General features: G+C 39.2%; 3 protein-coding genes across 4 annotated transcripts; all 3 read right to left on the minus strand.

Moving 5' to 3' along the window:
* Positions 1–3,151: 3,151 nt before the first annotated feature.
* Positions 3,152–5,766, minus strand: LOC108065180 (transketolase-like protein 2). The gene is made up of 2 exons (XM_017153103.3): positions 4,886–5,766; positions 3,152–4,361 (listed from the first exon to the last, which is right to left on the minus strand). The coding sequence occupies exons 1-2, from the start codon at positions 5,702–5,704 to the stop codon at positions 3,309–3,311; spliced, it is 1,872 nt and encodes a 623-aa protein (XP_017008592.2). The 5' UTR covers positions 5,705–5,766; the 3' UTR covers positions 3,152–3,308.
* A 5,101-nt stretch (positions 5,767–10,867) lies between these two features.
* On the minus strand, positions 10,868–13,437 carry LOC108065188 (uncharacterized). 2 transcript variants are annotated; one of them, XM_017153112.3, is made up of 8 exons: positions 12,980–13,436; positions 12,835–12,917; positions 11,966–12,592; positions 11,775–11,906; positions 11,640–11,717; positions 11,279–11,585; positions 11,058–11,176; positions 10,868–11,000 (listed from the first exon to the last, which is right to left on the minus strand). In XM_017153112.3, exons 1-8 carry the CDS (start codon positions 13,279–13,281, stop codon positions 10,987–10,989), a joined length of 1,662 nt encoding a protein of 553 aa, XP_017008601.2. In that variant the 5' UTR covers positions 13,282–13,436; the 3' UTR covers positions 10,868–10,986. The 2 variants fall into 2 exon arrangements, with proteins under 2 accessions (XP_017008601.2, XP_070071580.1); XM_070215479.1 differs by lacking the exon at positions 11,640–11,717 and having other exon boundaries at positions 12,980–13,437.
* Positions 13,438–15,183: 1,746 nt separating this feature from the next.
* Positions 15,184–16,522, minus strand: grim. Its single transcript, XM_017153111.3, has one exon. It carries the CDS (start codon positions 16,213–16,215, stop codon positions 15,814–15,816), a length of 402 nt encoding a protein of 133 aa, XP_017008600.2. The 5' UTR covers positions 16,216–16,522; the 3' UTR covers positions 15,184–15,813.
* Positions 16,523–20,165: the final 3,643 nt, after the last annotated feature.

Genomic DNA, 20,165 nt, shown 5'->3' on the forward strand with positions numbered 1-20,165 from the left:
TCACATAATTTCCAATTATAAATTCATCGAAATGACATTTAGGCCTGGGAGATCTCTCACCTCGTCTCGAGTCGACTCAACACCCTATCATCAGTCACCTCACCTCAGCCCTGTCAGGCGAATTAATGGTTCTACCCCCTGAAACCACCCAAAGGGTTTCTGGCTAACGCTTAAAAAAAATCATAGTTAAATATTATAAATGTTTGTTTTTACTTGGCTCTATGCAAATGTTCGGCTCACACTCAATTAACTTTGTTGTCAATCAAATGCAAATATTGCGGTTCCTTGGAAAAACTTCCAGCCATTGGCAATTGCAATTTGTTTGGCTTTTTTTCAATGCTGCCCCGCTGCTGTTGTGGTTCATTAGAATTGCTCAATTATTCCATCAATATGCATTTGTTGTTAATCGAATTTTTGTAGCCGTTTCATGCATATTTAAGTGGTTCGTTGGATTTCACTGACGCTTGTGTGAAAGCAAAAAGAAAGCGGGGAAGGAGTTCGGGCAAATGTTTGTAAATTTCCCTGGGAAAGTTTGGCTAGCGTGACGCCCTCTAAATGTGTCTTTCAAGGATCCAGCAATTGCATAAATATTTTAAAGTTGATTTAGCAAGGGAAGTAAATGGTGTATAAATTATAGATTCATAGAATTCAATCGTAAGTTTATGTAAATTCAGTTTAAATCCTTTGGCAACATTCTTTCTACGTTACCTACAAACGTTTTTTATTTAAATTTAAGAAAAAATAAATGTCAAAGAAGTTGTGGGTCATGTAAATCCAAAAAAGAATAAATTAAATTATTTTATAGAATTTATTGCATTACTTTTAGCTAGCAATATGTTCATTAAATCCATTTATCCATTTATTTTAAGCTACCATTATCTATATTCAAGACTTTTAATACACGTTTGCCACTATTTATTAAATATTCCTTATCAAGTTTAAAAATTCCTCCTCCATGCACAACATTGTTAGACAAGGCTTTAACAAACTGCGGACACGTATCCGACCTCTAAAAATACCTTCGTCTCACATCCTTCATACAAAATCCTTTACACTCAATACATCTACGACCCCGAACTCATACTCTCTAATTCGCTTCAACCAGGATGATCAATCAAAATCTGAATTTTAATGTTATGCGGTGCATGAAACCCTAACAACAGGAACAAGAATAACCATATCCTGTGAGTAACAACAGCCAAGGAAAAAGGAAAGCAAAAGTGTAAAAGAATTTCCATTGCGACACAGGGGTGCGCTCTTTTGGCATTTTTCTAACCCCTTTTTTCATCCGGTGAAAGGCAAAATATTTGGAAAATTAAAAAAAAAGACAGAGCAGAAGGCAGGAGAGAGTGGTGTAAAAGGGGGACTGACTGGTAACCAGTAGCTTCCACAGGAAAATAGTAAAAATTGTAAAAATCCTATTAAGCATTTCCGGCGAAACTCCTGTTCGGCGTTTGCTTTTGACACTTCTCCTTTTTACCTTTTATTTTGTAAAGTGCTTGGGGGATATATGTTTATGTCATGGAAGTTAGATTTGTTTTTAAATTAGAATTTAGACTTATTGTGTACTACCTTCAACAAATATTTGTGTATTATAAATTTCAAAGAATATATACAGAAAAATTAAAAAATATAAAATAATATATTTTACAAAGGGTAATTTACTGTTGTAACCTAACAAGTATTACTGAATTGCTTCAATTTGAATATTGGGGAATGAACATTCTGGGGGGGGCTGCTGGCTTAAATGTCTAATTTAAATGCATGTGCTTTTAACAGTTGCAGACAGAGATTGATGATTGTTTTTTGGGCTCTTTTTTGGCCGCAAATAATTGCTTACAAATTTCGCGGCTCAGATTTTCCTCATTAAATGATATATGTGTGTGTGGGGAGGGGAGACTTTCAAGCAGGTGCAGTCGTTCCCTCATAAATCTACCCCAAATCACACATCCAACTCCTTCGCATGTGTGTGCTGCGAACAAAAGGCACTCCACATATGATGTCATCTAATCTATTTTCATGTTGTTGAATTTATGATCTCTAACCAATCTAGTTAGCCATGCTCACTTAACAGAAATTGAAAACTTCTCCGCTATCTGTTCGTCCATTGTGCATTTGAGGTGTATAGAATTTTTAAAGCATTTATCGTAAATTTCGATCGAAACGGAAGGGATACTTTGTCCACTTGGCCAACCCTTAGCCACACACAGAGGCACATCCTGTTGTCCTCCTGACCCAAGCCCAAACCAACAAACAATATAAAGTACTGATTAGGAAGCGAAAAACAATTAATGGATCTCTCCAGCCGCAGAGGCAGATGAATGAATGGATGAATGCCACACTGGATGGCAACGGATGTCATTACGGATAATTTAAAGTGGCCCTTGGTCAGTCAAAAGATATGAAGAGAGAAACTAAAGTGACTCGACCACAAGATACCCTTGTTATCTTGGCTCTGAAAATATATTATTTTATTATTTTAGGTTATTAATTAAGTTTTCCGCTTTTCGGTGTGTGAAATTATTAATAAACTTAAAGAAAACAGTAATTTTGTTTATTACAAAGGAAATTTCATCCATATACAATTCCCAAAAATTTAGATAATACTCTGTAAACATGGTTTTAAATTTTAAAGCTCGAAAAAGCCATTAGCACCACATCCAAAAATGAATCAACCCAGAACCCAAGGGCGACAACAATTGGTTGCGCCTTAGCAAAAGGTTCACTCCAAATAAATATGTCAAAATCAAAATCGAAAACGAAATCGAAACCAACGCCAACGCAGTCAATGATCGTTTGTGAAAAGTCCCTAAATTAGTTCCACCCAATTGATTTTCGCCAAATGCAATTTCTCTTTGAACTTCGGTGGCATGTAGCGCATTTCACGTTGCACGCTCATTAGTTCAGGTAGAGCAAAACATAAAGCCAGAGTTCAAGGGCCAAAATGAATGGGACAGAGGCAGGTCACACTTAAAAAGGGTTAGTTTTGTCAAACTAAAACATAGTTACCAGGAACACACAAAAACTTGTTTGTTTTAAAAAGACCAAGAAAAACATTTTTTTATTTTTTTCTATACCCTTGTAAATATGAAAAGTTAGTAAATAAATTACCCTGCAGTTACCTAAAAAATACCTGTATATTTAATATAAAGTACATTTAGAAATTGTCATAAATGTAGAAAATAAAATTTGACTTCTAATTTTTGCAGTACAGCTAATGGTTAAATTTTAAAATTGTAGTATACATTTCCTTATTTGCAAAGATTTTGATATGTCATAATTTTCTCATTCTTTAAAAACAAGATATATCACTTCTTCATAATGGCGAGGCTAGCTTTAACGATATTTCTGGCGGAGATGCCATACATATCCAGCAGAACGGCCGGTGGTCCCGATCTCGGTACAGTGGGCACATAGAGATGCTTGACCACGAAGTTCCGTTGGTCGGCCAGGGCACTGAGCACTGCCTCGCCGAGTCCGCCCTGCTGGTAGTGATCCTCCACCACGACGATCCTGCCCTTGCACAGCTTGCCGTGCTTCACGATTAGTCGCACATCGAGAGGCTTCACTGTGAACGGGTCGATCACCCGGGCCGTGATGCAGTCCTCCTCCAGTCTCTCCGCCGCCGCCAGGCACTCGTACAGTGTGACCCCGGCCCCAATCAACAGCACCTCATCCGACGGCTTCTGGCGCACCACCTTGGCCAGGCCCACGGCGAAGATCTCGTCGTTGTTGTATATCACCGTGGTATTCGGATAGGTGGTCCGGATGAAGCACACCCCCTTCGTGTTGGCCGCCAGCTCCACCGCCCGTTCCGTGCTGACGGCGTCCGTGGGATAGAAGACCGTGCTGCCGGGAATGCTGCGGAACATGGCCAGGTCCTCCAGGCCCATCTGCGAGGGTCCGTCCTCGCCGACACTGCAGCCACAGTGGGAGCCCGCGAAGTTCACGTTCGTGTGCGAAATGGCGCCCATGCGGATCTGATCGAAGGCCCGCGTGAAGAAGGTGGCGTAGGTCGAGACGAACGCCACCGTGCGTCGCCGACAGGTGGCGCCTACCGCCACGCCCACCAGATTCTGCTGCGCTATGAAGCACTCGATAAATCGCTCCGGAAATGCATTCCTCATCTTGTCCGCATACGTGGAGTTCTTCGTATCGCCATCGAGGGCTATCACCCGGCAGTTGTCAGCCGCGATTTTGGCCAAGGCGGTGCCGTAGGCCAAGCGAGGGGCCACCGAATCGCCCAGCCGATAGTTGGGCGGACTGCACAGCATTATGTTGTTAATATCCACCTCGGGGGCGTGGCCACACTTTCCCACCTTCTTCGGCGACAATCGCACGTTGGGATTGGCAATCATCATCTAAAGGGGGTAATAAATAATATTATTAAAATATTACCTTACAATGCCAGTAATTGGCCCTTTGGTCCTTGGTAGCTTTAATAAAAATTGTATGATCAACGAAATATATAGGTAATTAGAAAAAATTTCCATAAAAACAAAACAAAAAAAGATATTAAATTTTTGTCTCTACTTAAATTATTTTTCTATTTTTGTGTCGGAATTTTCAATGAATTTAAATATTATTAATAGTTCTAGTTTTTAGAGTTAAACCACAAACAATTTAATAGCGTACGTTTTTTAACCGATTTTGTATGAATTAATATTAGGATAAGGATTAACGTAAAAATTGTACTTTTCTCAAGTTCAGACAGTAAAGATGCCACAATATAATGCTGGAATCCACGGGGGAGGATATGGGGATGAACAAGCCCTACTCTGGTAAACAGTTCAACGAAATGTAGTATTCAAAAAATGTGCAACAACAAAATGTGTTCTAAAATCTCCTCACAATCAATTCCTTTTTATTCTAAATCTAATCTTACCTGCAAATGCTTGATTGCTGCCTCAGCTCTTTTTCCGAGTGGCTGTCCGTGCATTTCGTCCACCCCCTCGACTCCCAGAAAGTCCTTTCCCTTAATGGTCCTGGCCAACAGAGCCGTGGGCCTGCCCTTCGTGTTGGCCGCATTCTGGAAGGCCTTGACCAGTTCGTCGATGTCGTGGCCATTCAGAACCAGGGCATTGAAGCCAAAGGCGTCCAAGCGCTCCCGGTAGACCTCCATTTCGGTGGAAATGTCGGAGCAGAAGAACTTGTTCATGTCGAAGATCACGCACAGGTTGTCCAGGCAGTAGTGACCGGCAAAGTGGAGCGATTCCCAGACGGCTCCCTCGGCGGATTCGCCGTCGCCGACGAGAACGTACGTGCGATAGGCGGCCTTGTCAATGAATTTGCCCACATAGGCCATGCCGGCGGCCACAGAGATGCCCTGACCCAGGGATCCGGTACCCACGTCGATGAAGCTCAGCCGGGGCGTTGGATGTCCCTCCAGATCGCTGTCCACCTTGCGCAGGTTGCGCAGCTCCTCCACCGGAAAGAGTCCCGCCTCCGCCCACGCGGCATACAAGATGGGAGCGGCGTGTCCTTTGGACAGGATCAATCGATCGCTGGAGGGATCGCGGGGATGCTTCAGGTTCAGGCGCATCTGCTGGAAGAACAGCACCGTCATGATCTCGGCCAGCGAAGCACAGGACGTCGGGTGGCCCGACTTGGCCGCCTGCGTCGAGGTGATCGAGTGGATCCGCAGCTTCTGGGCCACGTCCTTCAGGCTCTGCAAAACCTTACTGTCCAGTTTCGGGTACGACATTTTCACAACCCAATTTTGATTATTTCTGAAAGCCCAACCAAGTACTGACTGTTGATCAAATATGTTCTACGACTTGAAAAGTATTTTTAAATATTTTAATCTTATATGTTATTCTCTTAAATATTGAAATGAAATATATTAAAAATATTCTAATTCCTTAATTTTAAGAGAATACCAAAATACGATAGACATTTTAAGCTTTGAGGAAAAAATAATTTATTTTTTCTTTTTTTAATAAATATCTTTATTTTTTTAGCTGTCTGAATATTCCAAATTTAGAATTGTGCCAAGCTATAAATGAAGAAAAATTCCCACAGAATACTCCCATAAAAGTCTTTTTTATGGATTTACTGCAATTTTTTATTAATTGTAAATTTTCAGCAAATTGAATGCATCAAAACATCATCCCCACTCGAATCAATCAAACCGCTAAGAAATGCCATTACAAATCAAAAGTCGTAAATATTTTGAAGGAAGAAACTCACAACAGAAAAAACGGCATCCCTCCTATGAAAAAAGCAATACAAATTGCAGTGTGAATTTGCGGATAAAAAATTGCAGTTCTCACAGCGAGTAAAACGGAAAAAAGAAACCCAAAATGCAGGACCAACCCTCTCGACCGATAAATGCCCATCAATGAGCCGAAAGGTGCAGTTTTGAAAACAGTTTAAATTTGATTTGGGTGCGAAATGAAATTGCGCGAGGGGTTGCATCGAAATCTAACCCTTTCCCTGGGTCACCGAAGCGTTTCGTCTGTCCGAGCGCTAAATAAATCATTTCTCTTCGATTAATTCGCTTGCTGACATGTGCACACTCACATGTCCCGACTGAAGGGGTTTGCTTTGAAATTTAAAAAAGTAAGGGGTTTACACATGGTTTTGGTTAAGCGACCGCTACTCATGTCAAATTTTGGCTTTTGCTCTCCTTTGTAGTGGCATGGAAAATTGTCCATGGCCGTGCAGTCATAAGTTATAAATTAGTTAAGTTCCTTTCGAGCACTTTAAAGTCACCCGAGGGGTTGCTCGAAAAAAAGGGGTTTCCCTTCCCCCTTTTCCACGTCATTGAGTTCGCTTCTTTATGTGTGTTTTTTGAAATTTTTAAGTGCATTGATTAATTTTTATTTTGATCGCTTCGAAATCAATATTGTTTGCAAATTTCTTGTAAATACCCGACCGAAGACACAGGCCTAGCAGTTGGTGTGTGTAATTTGTCGTCATTTGCAACGCCCAGCGATGCTCCCTTGATGTTTGCCACTTAGCAAAGGGTTCAATATCCATTGCCAATGTTTCGAGTACGAATCCCAGCGAATTTATGTATTGGAAGTGCGTAAAAAGAGTTTTGCAATCTGATAACCGTGAGAAAAGGGGATTAAAGATTCGACATCTGGATTGCAGAATTCAAGTAGCATAATCTTAGCGCTGACTTATTGAGCTGACTACAAATTTTCTTTTATATTTTACAAATTCTTTAATAAATAATATTTGTTGTTTTTAAAGGTAATTGTACTAAATTAAATTTATACAAAAGATATGCTTTACTAAAATGTTTAATATAAATTTTACTCAATATGATTATGAATAAGAATTTCAATAACTGCCATAAAATACTATAGGTGTCAAATAATAACTTATTTATTTAAAAAACAAGAGAGAACGCTATAGTTGGGTTGTTGTCCCGACTATCTAATACCCGTCACTCAGCTAAAGGGAGTGCGAACGCTGTGTCGGGTTGGTGTCCCGACGAATAATCGTAACTCAGCTAAAGGGAGTGCGAGGGAGATAGATATATAATTTTTGATTGCGTATAACTTTTTAATGAATGGTCCGATTTGAAAAATGTCTTCTACATTTCGATAGGTATAAATATACACAACAAAATTGCATTTATACTTCTCGGAAATCTTTAAAGATGTGGGCGCAGGACCCATTTTAAAATCGTTAGTGGGCGATTGTGGGCGTTAGAGGGGGCGTGACGCTCGGCTAAAATAAACTTGCGCTGCGTAGGAAACCAAACAATATGTGTGGGAAATCTCAACCTTCTAGCTTTTGTAGTTTCTGAGATCTCAGCGTTCATACAGACGGACAGACAGACAGACAGACAGACAGACAGACAGACGGACAGACGGACATGGCTAGATCGACTCGGCTAGTGACCCTGATCAAGAATATATATACTTTATGGGATCGGAAACGCCTCCTTCTAGCTGTTACATACTTTTGCACGAATCTAGTATACCCTTTTACTCTACGAGTAACGGGTATAAAAATAAGAACAAATAGCTCTAAGTTGTGAATAAATACTTTCTTAAATTCCTGCTTTTTACATTTTTTATAAATATTTCTTTCACCAATTTTTACTTTTTTTAAATCTGGCTTGCACTATTCAATCACTGTTCACTTATAAAGTATTATATTATTTATTTCTTTTAATGTATTGTATTAATATTAATTTTAGGAATAATAGACGATTCAATTAACGGTTGACAGCATCACCGAGAGCCTCTCCCAATCTCTGATGTGAAATGCATGAAAAATCAGATTACGATTCGGGATAAATGTTCCCAGGCTAAGCAGGCACTCGACTTCTATGGGACATTTGACTAAGTGGAAACGATTGACCTATGTCCAAGCTCATTTATTGATTCCAACCATTTGCATAGGAGTTATCTGCGAGTCCCCTCCCTTTGATCTGATTGCGACGCGTGTCCGGTTCGCCGATGCAAATTGGTCACACCCTTCATATGTCAAAAGAAATATCGACGGATAGACGACAAATCGATTTGCATGGAAGAGAACTAATAATAACTTTGGCCCGGGGTGACATAATTGTTCGAGGACCAGCTTGACCAGCCTGCGTTCCATCATAACTCATAGTAATGAAGTGCAAATGCCTATGTGCTACCCTGGGCATAATCGGCTTTCAGTCCGAACAAAAGGACGCTGCCTCGGAGAAGTCACGTGCCTGCCTCTTAATCCGTGTCCTCTACTTTCCTTTCTTTCCCGGGTGAAAGTCCTGCCTGGCGAATTTGTTACGCTTTGATTTCTCCTTTTTTCGACGTGATCCCTTTTTCCTCATTTTATTGTCTTGTCTGGACTTTTGGTCGCTACCTACTCGAAGTCGTGCCCTTGATTAAATTACACGAGTTTAGCCCTGGGCTAGAAGTGAGTCGCTCTCGTGGCGGAGATAATTTTATTTGTGGGATTTTTCTCCCAACCGATTTGGATTGAGTTGTTGGCTTGAAAAAGGGTTATGCGGATTCTGGAATTTTTGCTGAGAGTTTCTTAAGGGATCTATTAAGATTGCTCTATATATTTCGGTATTATTGTTTTGTTTTTAAAACTTTAAGATATTTAGTTAAATTTTTCCATTAAATTAAAAAAGATCAACAATAAATAACTTATAAAATTTATTACTAAATAAATCTAAGGATTTCAAATAACTTTACTTATATTCTACATTTATGGCACTTAAGCCTTATCAATTACCGCCGATTTAACTGATAAATCGAAGTCCCACCATCTGCTCCAAATCTCCCAAGAAGAATTTTATACATATATCCCCTGGACTCCCGACAGTTCGAGCACCGTTGGTGTCTAATGATTATGATTGGCCAACTACCAAAATAGGTGGCACTGATTTAATAGGAGCTCGGTGGTCTCCGTCTTCCCAGGTCTTCTACAGCTCCCTCCACACAAATACGCTCCTTATGTCTGTCTCTATTTTCAATTTCGTTAATGACCCAAAAGTGGCGTAAACCAATTTATACCGAGTCGGAGTCTCGCACACAAGACAAATAATAGCGCAGCAGGACATTGACAACAACACCCAGGCAATAGAAGAGGAATGCACTAAGAGAAAAATTCACAAGTAAATACATATACTTTGCCTGAAATTATAACAATTTTAGGTAACGAAAAGAAAAGATCTCATATATTTGTTTCCGCGAAATCGCTAAACAATTTTAAGTTTAATAAATGCATTTAAAAATCTTTAAACAAAATATTACACAGTGTAAATTAGTATTTCGAAAATTACCTAATCACCTAAGCATTATTCCACCTCAATTCTTTTCATTTAAATTTAAACTAAAAAATCTATCAAAAATATGTATGAAATTATCTAAATGTGATATTATTCTCAGTGTGGCACTGTGAAGCAGATTGGTAGGTAGAATCGAAAAATAGAAACGAGACTGTCGACCGGTAATTGACTGCCGCTGATGGTCACTGGCCAAAATGCCGATAATGAAGCGCAATTGTGTTCAACTGATGGTCAGAAACAAATTTCGTTGGGGCAATTAATCATATTCGGGGACCGAAGGAGTTACAAACTCATGGCTTTTCTTCTCCTCGAATTTAAGGTGTTGCCCCGTAGGAATAAATCATTTGAAAATTCTTTCTTTCGCGTGTTGTTTGTAGACTCTAGACAACCTCCTGCGGTTTTGTGGGTGTTGACACACGTTTTTTTTCGGCGGGAAATAGTTTAGATTTTTCCGACTTGGAGTTGGGTCTATGAATCATGAGATTAATGAATAGTTGGCAGTAAATGTCAATCCGGGAATCCGGGGAAGAAGGCTTTGCTCAACTTGACTTGGCTTAACTTTGCCTCGGTCTTTAACATCAAACAATTAACCGGCCAAGCTTTCATTGTCGGCACTTTGATATTTGATTTGCCTCTTTTTCCCTGACAGACCAAGTGGATATAGATATGCGAATACCCCCATCCCATCCCGAGAATCTTCGTTTGTGGCCATATTGCGTTTCACTTTCGCTCCACATACAGGCTTTTCGCATTTGGGGGCGTTGTTTGCCTGGCCCGTTTTCCGCTTTCCACTTTTCCGACTTAGTTTTTGCACGAAAACTGGGTCACTGATGTCGCCCGTTTGTTGGTTCAATGCGAGGGTTCCCTCACGGGTTAGTGTACTTTACTGCTAAAATCAATAGACTAGCTCACTGTAATTAGCTTTGACTTAAAGTGCATGCCATGCGAAGTTCGTGTTCTGGGTAGGTGGAACTTCCTTTGTTCTGAGTCATTACCAAGAGAGGTTAATGGCTTTGAGGTGTATATGGGAATATTCCTTCGGAATCATAGAGTTCATCCTATTTAGAGATTACAATTTTTAGATAAAAGTTAAGATTATGTGACCTGTGATAACTTTTTTCTTTGAGGGAAATTAAAAACCCCCTTTACTTTATTGTGGATTTATTAGTTTGAAGTTTTGTAATGTACTCAATACATATTATATCATTTTCCATTTCCACAAATAACGATTTTCCTTTTTTTTAGCCAGGTAACACTGTTGATAAAAATATTAATTAATAAAAACATTTCGAAATATTTGGTCTATATCTACCTGGATTTCCACCACTCAGATGTCCAGTTTGCATTTGAGGACTGGCCATAGGCATTCCTGTTCCAGGAATGTAGCCAGGCGAGGAAGCAGGCATCTCGTAGCTATAAGGACTTGAATAGCTGTAATAGAAAGTAATAATTTTAGTTTACATTTTTATTTAAATTTACTGTAATCTTAGATTGGTAGAATTAAATCTTTTTAGAGGGAATTATACAACTTACCTCATTTGACTAAGAGGATAGGAAGTCATATTCATTTCACCGCCCATGCCATAGACCGGACCACCGGAGCCCATCTCAGCCAGGCCAGCGGTTCCAGCTGGTCCGTAGATGGGACAGGACTCCGGGGTCATCCCGATGTCTATGCCATTGGGGAAGTGGTTGAAATGGTTGCCATCGTTGGCAAATGGTTTGTAATCAGCGGAATATACTGTTTGGGCCTGCAGTGAATCATTCATAAAACCCGTATTATTTCCAAAGAAATTTTGGGCTGGCATTGCGAATGAAGGGGGTAAGAATGGTTGGGGACCTAAGGGATGATATAATTTGTGGTAAGTTTTCATAATAAAAAATAGTTCAGAACCTGCAACAGGAGTGGAATAATATGGTTGGGCACCCAGAGCGGAGCCAAAAGCTTGATAGGGAGATCCCAGCTGATTTCCTGAGATAAACATATGTACAACATTAAATAGGTAATTAATTAAAATATAGTGCATACCTGGATTAAAGCTGCCAAACATTTGCTGAGCACCTATCCCTTCATTGGGATTGTTAAAAAAATGTTGAGTTCCCTGAGGGAAGTTGCTATAATACGGCTGAGTTTGAGCGTTGGCAAAGGAGTGTTGAATTCCTGTATTTTGGAAAATTATATAGAAATTGATTAGTATTAGTAATATATAATTATTTTACCTTGTTGGGCAGTCGCATAGCACTGCTGAACACTTTTCTGGTACTTTCGCATGAAGGCTTCCACATCCAAGTTGTTTGGATTTTGATTAGACGAAACAGCGGAAGATGATGAAGCTCCCCTCGATGTGCTGGCGATCTCCACATTATGTTGGCCACCGCCTCCGCGTTGACCTTGATCCATTTGCATGACTGGCATGGAGTACATGGCATTGCCAGGATAATTGCCTGGTGTCGAGTAGCAGTAGATGGGAAACCCGGTACTCGGATCTACGCCTATGGGCACAGGCATCAGCTGCTGTGCCTGGCCAGAAACTCCCTGATCGCAGTGGCAACAGGCGTTCTGCTGACCAGAGTCTCTGGAACGGCAGCAACAGCCGCAGGAATCCTTGGAGCAGCAAGGATTTTCAGAGGCCGCTAAAGTGGGCGCACTGGGTCGTCCGTTGACTATGGTCTCATCCGATCCTGAGCCAATCTCCGGCAGAGAATGTCCATAGCCGTAATAGCTGGAGTTTTGAGACGAGGAGGATGGAGATTCCATCTGTCCCTGTCCGTAAGAAACTTGGGAACTCAAGTCCTGCCCACTTGTGTCAGTCGACTGCCATCCAGAAGGAGGGAAGTTAGCTGGATCTACGATGGGAAGATTTTATTTATCAAATATATAACAAAAGATATAACGAAATCCATACTTCAATTATTTATCAAATATTTAATTAACATTAATAAATATATTATTACTAATCATTTAGCTAAAGTAAAGAGACCATAAAGTCTTAAACAATTTATTAAATTTCTTAATCCGAGCTTAGCTTAAAAGCGAACTCTTATTTAATTTGATGATTTTTTTACTCGTTGATTAAACTAAAACTCACATTCGTTATAGCTGTAATCGCGGTAATCCATTCTTTGTCCTTTTTGTTGAACCACTTGACCCGAAGCTATGCGAAATTGAGAACTAAAGGCGCACAAATATTGTGTAAAAGTGTACATAAACTAATTAAAATTAGTTGAACTCACTAACGAACGCTCATCTGCTTAAGAAAGCCGGTGTAATCGCTATCTTGATCCACCGGATCAGTATTAGTTTTTTCAGTTTTTGGTGTAGAACAATTTTCCGGGGATGCCGTTTTAACCTTTTCCTGATCAGATTTTGGAATCTCCCTAGTCCATTGAGCGCTTAATTCTTGGGCACTCTTCGATTTGTATGTTTTGCAGACATCCTCAAAGCTTTCGATCGAATCTAGTACTTGGCGGATTTCCTCATCCTGATCGGGGCCCAAGGAATCGGTGTTATCATCGTTCTTTTCCGAGGTGTTCATAATGATTACCAGATGGAAATATTTGTCGAGCCTCGCTGCCTTATGACACCTATAAGGTATCTAGCTCCTACCTCAATGTTTTTTAATTTTGATTTCTTTTTGGAAATAAATGATATATTTTACGTTTATATCCTTTTTATCTTTGCCTGCTTTGATTTAGTAATGGGTAGTTCCAGTCAATAAGTGAAATGAAAGGTTCTTGTTCGCCTACTTATTTGGATTTCTCATTTCAACCAAAACAATATTTTCAAGATTTAGTATTATTGTAAATTTTGAATTGATTACTATAAATTGAATTGATCCTATAAATTACCAAAGAACTTCAAACATTCTTAAATGCGTTTAAACAACCTGTGACTCGATAACAGATCCAGCCACTTTCAATTTCCACCTTTCCCAGCTATCTCAGATCAGTTTAACATATGTGGCACTAATTTAACTAAATTAACTACAAATATGTTATCATAAACTGTCTCTCTGCTGAGCATAATTGCAGGCGCTAAAAAGGAATTCCAGTTGAAAACAAAGCCGAATAAAAACTCGATCCAGGACACGCGACCGACACTATAAGAGCATTTGCATACCCTATAATTTAACCCTGGCTTATCATCGCCAAAAAATCAAGCCACACGCGAAAAAAAAGGTTAGCGAAGGACCCTAATTTCCAGGTCACTTATTGTCATGTCACGACAATTAAACAATTTTTTGTTCGCTGGTTCCAGTGCGCTTTTGAGCGATTTAAATTAAGATAGGCGGCAAATTAGCGGCCCGAAATGTTTGCATAATTATTATTTGACTGGCGAACTTATCAGGCGCCGCTGATCGCTCGCTGCCACAGATGTTACACTTTTTCCACTGCCGGGGTTAAATGGGTTTCCGGGTGCGTTAAAGGGTACACCCTCTTTCCCTTTGACCCCGATGACTTGGACATTGCCGCCACAGACTGAGATCTGCGGTTAAGCGTAGCCCTTGCTTTTTAACCCTTTTGGGCGGAGTGTGCCTGGCATGACACAACGGGAAAACTCTCTGCCCGTCTGCGCCTAACCAAAAATGGTTTTTCCCTTTCAAGGTGACATATTGGTTTTCACGATAAAGATCGCTAAATGTCTGCATACTCCTCCTTTTCCTGCCTGAATGGTAGCCCCTTGCCATTTCGTTTAAGGGGTTAAGGGGTTTAGTTCAATAGTGGTTGACTTTAAAGGTATGAATAAAAATGGTTCTCTTGTTGAAATATTTATAAGTAAAAGTTAAAATTTTATAAAATAGAGCTGAGCCAAAAACGACGTCTGTAAAATAGAAAACCATTTATAAAATTTTAAACGATGATATCCGGATAGCTCGATTTTATAAATTAAGCTTTTTTAAATAAACTTGTTGGAAAGTTACCATACATATAAACAAATATTTAATAAATATTTAATGATTTCTTCATCCTCTACATTTTGATAGATTTTTAAGGCTTGTGTCGTGGGAAAGTTATTTGGGAAATTTAAGGAATTCATTTTTTTTCAGTTAGTTTCCATTCTTATCTTGTAGAATATTTTTTCATATGAAAAAATAGAATAAAACACAAATACAGGTTTTCTTTTTTATAAAATTGTATTTATTTTTTGCATGTTTGTCTTATAAAAATTTTAAATGCTTACAAATACTAATTCTTTACATTCGATTAATTTAAATATTTTTTTGTTTAATTTGCAATGCCAAAAATGAAAATAAAATATTTTGAATTTTGCTAAAATCAATAATAATGGTAAAATACATTTCGACTTTTAATATTCTTGATTATTCGTATCAAAATTGCTTAAATGTGTTGCTTTGTTTCATTTTGGTTTACAATGTATTTATTATTTTTTCTGTTCGGCGGTTCTTGTATTCTTTTTTTTGTAGCTAGATTTTTTCAATTTCTTTTATTTTTGTAAACATATAAAATTTGCTGTTTGCTTAAAATCTATTTTGTACAATTGAGTTGTTGTCTTTTGTTGTTCTTGTTGCTGCGGTTGCATCTTTGTTTGTTTGTTGGTTCTGTACTGTAGTTCTGTATTTATTAGTTTAGACTATATATATGTAAGTAGTTGAAATGCAAAAATTTGACAATTAGTTTTTACTTGAGTACTCGTATGTATAGACACCAATTAGGTTAATGATAATTACACACACTTTTCTTGCTGCTCTCAAAATGATGATAAGTAGTAATGCATTTGAACCGACCGGGAAACCTTTGCTTGCAAATATAAACATTTTCCTCAAACTAAAATCGGAAAATTTGACACCCAAAAAAGTAACAAACAATCAATATCACTTTAAGCAAATCGATGACAAATTTTGAATTTTCCTCTCTCCTTTCTCTCAAAAATAGTTTAAAAATAGTTTTCTTTTTTTGTTGTGGAAATATCCCATTTTTTACAAAACTCTTTCCTCCTCGTGTGTCCATACCCAAAAAAGAAATCACAATGCGCTTTGATTGAGCCTGCCTTTCCCGGAAAATCGCAAGGACCTTCCCTCCATCCGGATGAAGAATGGAAATCGAATTTAGTTTTCCTTGGAGCTGGCATCGGTCACATCGTCGTCATCGTTGTTCTGACTGCCGCTGCTGATTTCGAAGGATATTTGAATGACCGTCGGTCGCCGCTGGCTGGAATTGTAGCTGTAGATTCTCAGCGCGTAACAGAAGATCTGGGCCAGAAGGTCCCAGCATCCGAACTCCGACATGGTCATCGATCCCTGTTGACTTCCCAACGGCACGGAAATGTTGGCACGGAACTGAGGACGATGTTGCTGCTGCTGATGTTGCTGCTGCGATGATTGCGGTTGCTGCGGTGGAGCAGCAGGTGTTGCAGTTGTCCTCGGACTCGTTGTCGCCTGCTGACTATTTTGCTGATAGCTGCCGGCCAACAATTGGGCCTGATCGGGTATAAAGTAGGCGATGGCCATTGTAGTTTATTATTTTATACAAAATTTGGATTTTTAAATTTTTTGTATAAATTTGTATAAAATATATATCGCTGGTACGGTATATATTTTAAAAGTTTTGATTTTTTATATCTTGGAATATTTTACTCCATTCACTGCTTGCACTTTTCTGTTCTTTCAAGTCTTTATTTTTAGTTACAAGCACTTGGATAATTTCTCTGACTCATTTGGCGGGAAAACGTACGAGGAAAACTTGTCGCTTTTCGACGAACTTTTCTGGCTGTGCGCTTTTCGCTTCCGCTTGTTATTCAATGTTCTCTGCTCGAGGTTTCAGCGTGGACTGACTGTAAATATCCTTGCTGCAGTCACATTTATAAAATAGCTCTCTGCCTTTTCCTATAGGAAGCAGCGTTGCTCTCTCGCGGTGAATGCCACCCTCCCAACTGCCACCACCCCCCAGGAAGTGTGTGTGTCTGTATTGTGTGTGTGCTTTGTTTATGCCAACAACCAACCAATTGAGCCACCAACCACAGGGACTCACACCACCGACCAAGTGCCACCACCACCGCCAGTTTGCCACCCCAAAAGACACGGTTGCCTTTGTTACCTTTACTGCGGAACTGAAAGGGGGAGGGAACGTGGCTAGGAAACGGAGAGAGAGAATCAAAAAATGAGAGAGAAATTGGGGAAAAACATTTTACGTAGTACTGTTACGTCAATTGAAACGTAAGCTCGTCGAGAGTTCGCTTTTCAAGGGGGTGGTTTCGAATTCCTTTCGAATTTAAGGGATTTCCTTGACTTTGCTTGGCCTAGCTGAGTCTATTCATTTGGAGGGGAAGTTGGTTCGCAGTTCTGCCTTTTCGAAGTTCGAATTTGGATGCAGAATCACTTTCCTCAGCGTATGAATCAACAATTGTTTGTTAGGGGTTTTTGGTTTACATAGAAACTGATTTTTTGTGACTTATTAGACCATGACCCGAAAAGTCTGTGTTATTCACATTTTCAGATTAATGTATTTCTTAATTAATAAAATAATATTAAACAATTACATTACAGTTATATTTATCGTGTCATATATCTAAGAACATTTATAAGTAGCTAGCACTGCTAAACGTAATTAAAAGAAAGTAATTCTCCATAAGGTCGCCTTCAACTTGTAACCGCACCAGTAACCTGCTTTTAAGATAAACCTCCTTCAACTCAAAAACGCTTGAAAGCCAAATCCTTAAAGCAAAAACCGTGTTAAATGGTCCTTGAGGATTACTCCCTAGCAACCTTAAACTTGACCAACCCAAAGAACATCCAAATGGACTGACCTTCAAGCTAAATCATTTCCAACACCCGCAAACATTTTCCGCTGACGACAATATTAACCTTGGAAAGTGTTGGCTCCTGTATAGCTCCCCTATTTTCCTGCGTGAGCTGCAGCTCATCCATTATGATAAGCTGTTCCCGTACAGTTGCAAGCGCAGAAAAACAGTGGCGGAGTTAAAGGGTCTTAAAAAATTTTCCTTTAGATACAGTGACAAATTTGTGATGCATACTGCATGACTTTCAACTATTAGATTAGTTTATTTTTTAGAAATAAATTAAATATTTCAACCCGTCAAACTAGAAGTAGTTACTAGCATTTTAAATCCCTTTTTCCAATCTTCTCCCCTTTTTGCCATGTTCAATAAATGTCACTTAAGCTGTAGCACTTTAACATTTTAGAAAAAGATTCCCGGGGAGCAGGAAGCAGAATGCCAATTGAGCTTATTTCCTCCCTCCATGTAACATTTTTGCCGAGGGAGCTGTAACAAAGTTTCAAGGCCATCGCGAAGGCCAAGGGTCCGCCGCTTGTGGGTGCTATTCCACAAGTCTCCTACCGGCAAAAGCTTTTTCTCACTCACTCGGACTCAAGGTCATGCCGGCCGGCGTTTTCTCCCACTTTCTGCTTTTCTTCTCCACTTTTGTGCGTGCGACCTTGACAATGAAATTCGTTTAGGGAGCACAGCTCCTCCAAAGAAATTGTGGGTTTAGAGTGGGTGAGCTTTTCTTGACACAGTTGACAGCACGTGCTCTTTATATTCTTGCACACATATAAATGCCAAGCTCAAGGTCGCTGGGTATCGATTTGCCCAACTTGAAGGGACTGGAAAAGTTAGCATAAAAGCTATGGCTTGGATAATATCTCTTTTGGCGTTTGACAGCTAATGAGCTGAACAGAGCTTTAAATTCCCATTTCGATTGTATTTTCAAACAACTGGGTTTAATGATGTCAGAACGTGATTAAAATTAAACCTTTTAATATGGTTATCAAAATATAGATCAGTTTATAAAAAATAAAAGTAGGTGAAGTTACCTTTTCTTATTTTAAAGCCAGCACCATACAAATATTTCTGAATTTATTAAAATAATTCTGATAAAATTGTATTTAAGTACTTCGTTGTACTTAATTGTATTAAGTACTTGCATTTTTGACATTTCAGTTATTCCTAAACTTTACAATTAGAATAACTACATAAATGCTTTAAAACAAAAGTTAACCCTAAACCTAGTCACTGAAAAGCTAGTTTTAATCTGGCCAAAAAGACAATTAAATATTTTTTCTCTTGCAGTTCTAACATATCATATCAATTAGTTGTTTAATCCAACAAAAAATATAACTTATAATCTTGATTTTAAGTTTTCTTTGCGAAGAATAAATAAATAAAATATAATAAACTAATATGATTCAGGCATACAAAATTCTAAAAGGCAAAACCTGTTAGATAGAAAGTTAACCAACCTTATCTATCGCTTTACATGTATGTTCATTCCCCCTTCAGAATTTCACGACAGATGTTAATACATCAATCCGCATTCACCTTGCTCATCAGCCATGTATAATTTTTCCCGTACCGTAACATTATTTATAATTTCTGCTACAGATTTTCATTTAGCCAATATGCAGTCACAGTAATCATGGCGAAGAAATATCATCTCAGAGGAAGTTCTACCCTAACCCAGGAAACTGCATGTATGGACAATATGTTAGCATCACTTAAGCCCCAACGAGTCCTTTTCCAGGACACACAGCCAAAGAGTCCCAATTGTGCGATGTGTGTGTGTGTAACTACTTAAGCCTCATCATACGCGTTTTAATGCCCATCATCGGCCAATATCCAGCGGCCCATCATTATGTCTCCCTGCAAGGACCTCGACTGCCCGCCCCTAACCACTCATCCCGGTTCTGCAGTCCGGTCTGTGCAATTATTTCATGCATTGTTCAAGGATTGCTCGCAGAAATTTTCTTTTTGCACATTGTGAAAGGGCCAAAGTGTTGTCAGGGGATTTTCAACCCATGGACAATGGGCTCCAGAGAGAGAAACGGAACGGAAATGGCAACAATGCCGAGCCTGCCAGTTCAGTTCTGTAAACAATTGACCGTGCACTGGGAAAAAATGAAAGGTTAATAAAAAGATAAAGAAAAAACGTTTATAAAAAATGGTTTTAGTTCAGTTCTAGTAAAAGTATTATAATTAATAGATTTTAATATTTTTACGATAAAAATTACAAAAATAACACAGAAATATATATATGGAATATTTAAGTGTGATTTTATAATCTATTTTTCTTATTTTTTTCAGTGCATGCTCCGTTTTGGATGGGTCTGCAGGATTACGCACCGGTTTACAAGATGCGGCCGGGCACTTAATGATTTCCACTTATGCACTGCAGACATCGTCATCGTCATCAAAATCGGTAGAGGGCTGAGCAAAGTGCATTGAAGGCCCGCATCAAGTGTCCGTTCGTGTGTCTGTGCTGTTGCTAATCTATATGTAAATTTGCGACCAACACCGCCCAAATCGAAGTGGTAAATACCCTAAGATATCTCAAAAAATTACTCTCCTCTCTGTACTCCACCCACACATGACGTCATGCCAAGTGTTTGACAAATGGCTTAAAAGGGCTAAGACAAAAAGGCAAAAGTGTTGGCCGGGGAGTGG

This window comes from Drosophila takahashii, chromosome 3L, assembly GCF_030179915.1.
Source record: "Drosophila takahashii strain IR98-3 E-12201 chromosome 3L, DtakHiC1v2, whole genome shotgun sequence".
In the NCBI taxonomy this organism is placed as follows: Eukaryota; Metazoa; Arthropoda; class Insecta; order Diptera; family Drosophilidae; genus Drosophila; species Drosophila takahashii.

What these genes read in the sequence shown, in the direction of transcription:
- LOC108065180 (XM_017153103.3), bottom strand. Translation starts at nt 5,704, where the DNA reads ATGTCGTACCCGAAACTGGACAGTAAGGTTTTGCAGAGCCTGAAGGAC. An exon ending in CAGCAATCAAGCATTTGCAG is followed by an intron (nt 4,362 to 4,885) that starts GTAAGATTAGAT and finishes TACCCCCTTTAG; the next exon opens with ATGATGATTGCCAATCCCAA.
- LOC108065188 (XM_017153112.3), bottom strand. Translation starts at nt 13,281, where the DNA reads ATGAACACCTCGGAAAAGAACGATGATAACACCGATTCCTTGGGCCCC. An exon ending in CGATTACAGCTATAACGAAT is followed by an intron (nt 12,593 to 12,834) that starts GTGAGTTTTAGT and finishes TTCCCATCGTAG; the next exon opens with ATCCAGCTAACTTCCCTCCT. An exon ending in GTTTGGCAGCTTTAATCCAG is followed by an intron (nt 11,718 to 11,774) that starts GTATGCACTATA and finishes TGTTTATCTCAG; the next exon opens with GAAATCAGCTGGGATCTCCC.
- grim (XM_017153111.3), bottom strand. Translation starts at nt 16,215, where the DNA reads ATGGCCATCGCCTACTTTATACCCGATCAGGCCCAATTGTTGGCCGGC.